The sequence below is a fragment of the Sprattus sprattus genome, assembly GCF_963457725.1.
Source record: "Sprattus sprattus genome assembly, chromosome: 12".
NCBI lineage: Eukaryota > Metazoa > Chordata > Actinopteri > Clupeiformes > Clupeidae > Sprattus > Sprattus sprattus.
This window is the reverse complement of record NC_137910.1, coordinates 9,872,073-9,879,043: the sequence shown is the minus strand read 5'-3', so window position 1 is coordinate 9,879,043 and position 6,971 is coordinate 9,872,073. Positions and strand designations below refer to the sequence as shown.

The 6,971-nt window shown below is 45.1% G+C and overlaps 1 protein-coding gene across 1 annotated transcript; it reads left to right on the top strand.

The window, feature by feature from the left end:
* Window positions 1-3,393, top strand: ly6pge (lymphocyte antigen 6 family member pge; the record flags this gene model as incomplete). The annotated part of the gene is made up of 3 exons (XM_080848383.1): window positions 1-61; window positions 2,472-2,588; window positions 3,197-3,393. 3 exons carry the CDS (start codon window positions 1-3, stop codon window positions 3,391-3,393), a joined length of 375 nt encoding a protein of 124 aa, XP_080704509.1.
* Between the last annotated feature and the right edge of the window lie 3,578 nt (window positions 3,394-6,971).

The following is a 6,971-nucleotide window of genomic DNA, read 5'->3' as shown; positions in this document are numbered from 1 at the left end:
ATGAGAGCTGCCCACTGCTGCGTGCTGCTAGGGACCCTCATCGCCCTCCTGGCTCATCACAGTAAGGATGACTCTCTCTCTTGTTATACTGTATATATGAAACTCCTCAAGCTGCTCTCTACTGTTATATATATGAAACTCCTCAAGCTGCTCTTTCTTGTTATATATAGGAACTTCTCAAGCTGCTCTTTCTTGTTATATATAGGAACTTCTCAAGCTGCTTTTCTGTTGTTGTCTGTCTCTCATAAGTCATAAACTTTGCTTTTGCAATAGAAGTTTGTGTGTGTGTGTGTGTGTGTGTGTGTGTGTGTGTGTGTGTGTGTGTGTGTGTGTGTGTGTGTGTGTGTGTGTGTGTGTTTCTCTTCCCTGCCTCTGTGCCTCCAAGTGTTGACCCTATTTCCACATTTTGACCTTTACCCCCTTACTTGAGTTTTTCTTGGTGAGGTATTGGCAGCGATGTGGTGTACACTCTCTGTCTCTGTATGTGTACACTCTCTGTCTCGGTCTGTGTCCACTCTCTGTCTCGGTCTGTGTCCACTCGTGTGACCGGTCATCATGTTTCAGTGTCTGTGTCCATTCTTAGGATGGATCGTCATGTTTAGGCCCTACAACCCTTTCAGTTCTGGGTCTGTTCTGTTTGGAGGTAGCTGAAGGTTGGTTGGACAAAGTTGATGCTATAGTTGTTGTGCAGTTTGAAACACATGCATGCTGTGCCTGTGAGTGTCAAGAGATAGTTTGGGCCTAAGATGCCATGAACTGTTCGTATTCAGTATGTTGATATTAGTGCACTGAGAGGAAACGTAATTAGATTTGAGAGCTTGCCAGTGAACACAGTGAATACATATGATCGGTCTGATGGATGCACTTAATTCTGTATCTGCTGTCTGTGTGTGTGCTAAAGAGAAACACCATATGGTCTAAACAGGGAACAGATTATGGGATGCCACTCAGACAATCCTGAACATTCTCTGGCGTTCTCAACTAGTATAATCACTTTTTATGAAAGTAAAATCCATTCATGTTTTATTCTGTACCATGATCATAATTCCTTTTCTTTGCTTGTCTTTGCTTTGTCGTTTTATTTGAGTCTGTAATCATCACTTTACTGGCAGGTGATCTCCCTGGTTAATCTCCTAATAAGTCTTTAAGCTAATGATAAATAGCACATGGTCAAGGCTTGGGTGTTGTCAGAGGGATTGGGATTGGCCTTTGCAAGAAGTGTGTCACTTGGATGTAACCCATAGAAATAGATTCACAGATTCACTCCGCCAGCTCTAAACGTTAAACTTAAGTTGTAAAGGTTTGAAGACTAGTTTAAAGGTTATAAGGTTTAAAGACTAGTTTTAAGGTTTGAAGACTAGTTTTAAGGTTTGAAGACTAGTTTTTGTTTCCTGTTGATGTTGTCAGTGTCAAATAAGCTGCATCAAAAAATGTTGATGCTCCTTAAAAAAGAAACATCTGTTGCCATGTCGATGGTTGCCATGGTTGCATGACATATTTGTGTAGCTGAGCTCAGGTTGAGCCGAGTTGAGATGTGTTCAGAGAGCATGTTTTGAGAGGCGCGGCGTGGTGCTGCAGACAGGACAGTCCTATTTCCATCTGACGTGTTTGGATTTAAAGGAGCTCCTGAGTCCCAGCACGGGGTCTGAATCCTATCTGCCTCAGGGTTATATCGGTTCCCACTCATCTTCTGCTGTCGTGTATCCTTCCTCCACTGGATCAGGAAAAGTGTTCCTGTGTCTCTTTCATAAAGAACTCCCAAAGCCTGCCCTGCTGTTCTAGAGAGTTAAACAGACTTGTTGTTTGTTCGGTGACGTCTGTTGACATTTGTGAATGTGACAGCGTCTCACAGATATAACAGACAGACACTATTCTTGGACTGACTGACTTGCAGTCTCAAAAAGTTGTATCTCATCCTGTCTGCATTGCTTCTCTGAATCGAGTTGTTAGCATGTGACAGGTACCTGACCTCAGGTACATCAAAGAGTGGATACTGAGTTGAGAGTAGGAAGCTGCTGATATCATATGTTACTGCGCTGTGACTTTATAATGAGACCTTACCTTTACAAAAGAATGTCATTTAGCAGTAAGTATGAAAACATTGATATTCATGTGTCAAAGACTTCAAAGCACTCCACTATCTAAATATGGCCACATGTGAAGAAAAATATAAAATGGCAGGCTCAAAGCTCAAGAACTAAAATGTTCATATATCATCAATTTGTTTAGCATAATCCTATGTCTAAAAGGTATAAATTGGAAATATTCATGCAAACTACATATACATACATACAAACATACATAGTATATGTACTACAACAACGTGGATCTAATGTGCATTTAAAGGTGTTCCCTCTGTTTACTTAGTTTTAAATTCAGTGGTGGTCACACACAAAGAGGTATGTATTGTTCTTTGCTGTCCTTGTTTGCGGTGTGTCTCACTCCAACCTGTACTTGCCTCTGTTCTGCAGGTGAGGCTCTGCAATGCTACACCTGTATGGGCTCCACTGATGACGACTGCAACCGCCAGGGCTCCAAATCATGTCCAGACTATTCGGACGCATGCGCCGTGGTGCGCGGTCATGGCAGTGAGATCTGGTTTTACTACAACTATTTTGTGTTTGTGTGTGTGTTTGTGTGTGTGTGTGTGTGTATGTGCGTGTGCGTGTGTGTGTGTGTGTGTGGGGGGGGGGGGGTTGATTTCATGTGTGTATTAGTAGGGGTGATTGTATGTATAAAGAAATGTGTGTGTCTCTGTGCATGTGTATATGTATGTGTACATGGATATTTGTGTGTATGCTTGCAGCTGTGTGTGTGTGTGCATATACATCTGTTTGCATGTAAGAACGTTTGTGTGTGTGTGTGTGTGTGTGTGTGTGTGTGTGTGTGTGTGTGTGTGTGTGTGTGCATGTGCGGTTGATCGTATGTGAGTCAGACAGAGGAGACTGAGGAGGAAGTGGTTTTGGGAGGGAGATGGGGGCTGACAGACTGCCCTGTCTGGCCCCAGCTCAGGGGCTGTAGTGGGGGGTCTGTTGCTGCTGGGGTGGGGGTGGATGTGGGGTGGGGGTCTAAGCACCCTAATACTTTAATTACAATATCCACACGGTCAGGGGGGTTTCTCAATAGCTCACTATACACTTTTCTCCTCTCATCTTCTCTCTCTCTCTCTCTCTCTCTTTCTCTTTATCCTTTCCAGGTGGAGTGATGAAGTCATGTTCCTACAAGTCCTTCTGTAGTCAGGCCAACAGCCAGGGTTACAGGGCTCCGGGGGTCAAAGTTCACTGCTGCTACTCTGACAACTGTAACTTATCAGGCCACGCCACCCGACCAAGCGGAGGTGTCTGCTACCTGTTAGTCGCTGTGCCTGTGCTGTTGCGTCTTCTCTGGAACTAAACACATCCCTCCGCGCCATCCCCTGTCTCAACCCAAGGCCATAATGACGTCATGCTCCAGACATTCAGGAACTCCTGCTGCACCACTGTGAATCTGAGTGGTCTAGCCTGCTTCTCCAGAGAGTAGACCATGCTACTATTTACCATAACCTTAACAACGCTCAGAGTAATCCCTGTATGCAAATGTAATCCTGTCCCTCCATGCCATACTGTCGGTTGAGTAATGAAATATGTAATCAGGGCAAATGTTTAATCGGAACTGAGGTTGATATGTTTGAATAGCAGCCTGAAGAGTAGCCCTTTAACTGAGGTTGATATGTTTTATTAGTAGCCTGTGGAGAGTAGCCTTTTGTATTATATGTCTTCATGACATCTGTATAGTATGTACTCAATGCACTTAAGTCTCAGTAGGACCCTTGAGAAGGAACTCAGTTTGCGCTCTTTATAGCCCCAAGCCTTTGGAGGTCATGGCCAGGCCCTGGAAGCCCAGTTAATCCTTTTTGGAAAAAAATAAAAGAAAACGTATGAGAAATTACCTGAGCACCTGAGAAAGACAAGAAGTGAGAGGGAGAATAGGAAGGAGAAAGGAGGAAAGAGGAGGGAACAGGAAGACTGGAGAGGGAGAATAGGAAGGAGAGAGCAGGAAGAGGAGGAGGAGAGAGGAGGGGAAAGGAAGAATGGATAGATATTTGAGGAACTCAGTAGGTCAGAAACAGAAATAAAGCGTTTCAGACTCAGCAGTGATAAGCTGCACATATGGATGGATTTTCAGCTGTACTCACTCGTTTAATAAAACAGACTCCATTTGCAACCACTTCAGCACAGCATGCAGCTGAACTCTGCCAGAATGATGCCCACACACATGAGAAGACTCACCTGCCCCCGACCCTCACGTTAACAAACCTGAGGTGTCCTCCTGCTTCAGTCCTCACTTCTGTGCTGTGGGCCACTGTAAATACAACACAATAAATTACTTTTGTTACCATCCATTGACTGGGCGTGTCTGATGTGTAGTAGTGGTGTAGGGTGGTGGCAGTCAGTAGTCAATGGCTTTCTGAGTATGCAAATAGAGCTCCTTTTTTAAAGAAAAATTAAAAAGCCTTAAATGGAAAGAACTGTAGTCCTTGAATTGGATGACCTCCCTTCTGAAGTTCTATAATCACATTATCAGACAAGTAAAGATGCTTAGTAAAGGTCACTGTGAAACATTTTCTTGGGAAGAAAAAGGAGAAACTCTGGAGGCAATCGTCGTGATGTGATTAGTGAAGTTCAATGTCTCAGTTCTCACAGCAGCCACTTGGGGGCAGTACTGGTCTATTCAAGTGTGCTTAGATTGTGTCCTAAATCTTTTCTTGATGGTTCATCATCTACTCCTCTTCTCTGTGGAGATTGGTGAGGGTGCAATTGGCAGCATTTCCTTTCAGAAAGCAGAGCATGCAAAGCCTCAACCACTTCTTTAGATTAAATATCTGGCAAAAGTGAAGGACTTGTGCCTGAAAAAGTACACTTACTTTAGTTCCCTATACTTTGACAGGGTCTCCCTTTAATCTCCTCCATTCCAATTCCTCATGTCTTCCTTAAAAGCAGTTCCTTGTTTGAAGATAGGTAACAAGGTATCATATTATGTGTTACCCTTCAGTGGCCCTCTCAAGCATCACTTAGTCTATGTCCCACATTGCACCCTAACTTTGCACCGCATTGCACCCTAACTTTGCACCGCTTGGCACCCAAGCTCTGAACAAAACGTCTACAAGAGTCCTACAAAGCATTAAGGAGGCATTTATCTGTAGAGTTTACCTCAGTTTAGTGGTATTTCTTCAAGACCTCAGGTGGAACCAACATCAAGTAGCTGTTCATTTCTTACAGCTGTGCTCAGCTAAGAAGCTCAACCCCTGAGATTTTCGCTTTGTTTCCCTTGGCAACATCGAGCGCCTTGCAGTTATAGTGAAGCACCAATCATCTATGGATATTAAAATGTATTGATTTGTGTGCATGGCTTGCCGTCTCATTTGTTGGCTTCTAAGCTCTCCAAAGCTTTTCTAGACAAACATTTGTGTTCCCATCTTAGGCTGGAGGATATCGGTGTGCACTCAGGCCACACTGGGGCACTTTTAACAGACGTCTTCATAGTAATTCATGGGAAAGTGAGTGAACGTTGAAGGCTCACAGTGGAGCTTAGAATGAGCTACATGGTCACCAGTCAGAGTGTCTGAGTCATTCTGACAAAATGATTCCTTTTCTTTAATAAAAAAGTACAATACATACAAGACCAATCTGTCTGTGCAGAGCAAATATACTTACTGTGAGATGCTATGATAACCTGTTAGCATAATGCAAATATACTTACTGTGAGATGCTATGATAACCTGTTAGCATAATGCAAAGGCGCGCTCCAAGGCCAACACAAAAGAGAATATAATCTGCTCTTGAGCAACATCTGACCCTGCTCTTTGGGGGCTGGAAACAAACCCAACCAAATAATTTACTGAAGTCAGATATTCTTCCATTTTCATTTGACTTTCATTAGAGAAATACCTCTCATTTTCCTTCTCTCTCTCCCCCTCTCTGTCCCTCTCTCTCTCTCCCTCCCTCTCTCTCTCTCTCCCTCCCTTCTTTTTCTCCCGGGCCTCCCTGGTGAGCTCTTTCCCTCTCTCTCTCTTTCCCTCTCTCTCTGTCCCTTCTTTTTCTCCCAGGCCACCCTGGTGAGCTCTTTCCCTCTCTCTCTCTTTCCCTCTCTCTCTGTCCCTTCTTTTTCTCCCGGGCCTCCCTGGTGAGCTCTCTCTCTTTCCCTCTCTCTCTCTCTCCCCCTCTCCCTCTCTCTCTCTCTCTCTCTCTCTCTCTCCCTCCCTTCTTTTTCTCCCGGGCCACCCTGCTGAGCTCTCTCCCCCTCTCCCTCTCTATCTCTCTCTCCCTCTCTCTCTCTCCCTCCCTCCCTTCTTTTTCTCCTGGGCCACCCTGGTGAGCTCTTTCCCTCTCTCTCTCCCTCCCCCTCTCTCTCTCTTTCCCCCTCTCTCTCTCTCTTTCCCTCTCTCTCTCTCTCTCTCTCTCTCTCTCCCTCCCTCCCTTCTTGTTGTCCCGGGCCTCCCTGGTGAGCCCTGGCGGCGCGGCTCTCTCTCCTTTGACAGACAGGTGTGATAGTGTGAACAGCCTGCCCCGGATTGGGCTGGAGCCTGACCCCAAACTGTGAGGCAGCGGAGCCGTTCCAGTGGGCACAGCCTGGGCCTGTGTCAGCCCTCATCAGCTTTGTTTAAGGCTCTCCCTCTCACCTTCCTCGAGATCTAAAGAGCCGGGGAAAGCTGACCAGCGAGTGGGTGTTGTGGCATGTTGTACGTGTGTGAGTGTGTGTGTGTGTGCGTGTGTGTGCAAGTATGTGTGCAAATGGGCACATGGTAACGTCGAGTGGGGCCTGATCTTTTAACTTCAAAAAGAAAAGTTGAGCTCCATCTACCTCATTAAGGGGTGTTCAGTGAGCTATCTTTCATGAACCTTCCTCAAAGCACAGCGTCTCCTGACATTGGTTTAATATCGAGGTGATTATGGGTTTGTTTTGTGCGCAAACTGACATTTAGACATAGTAGC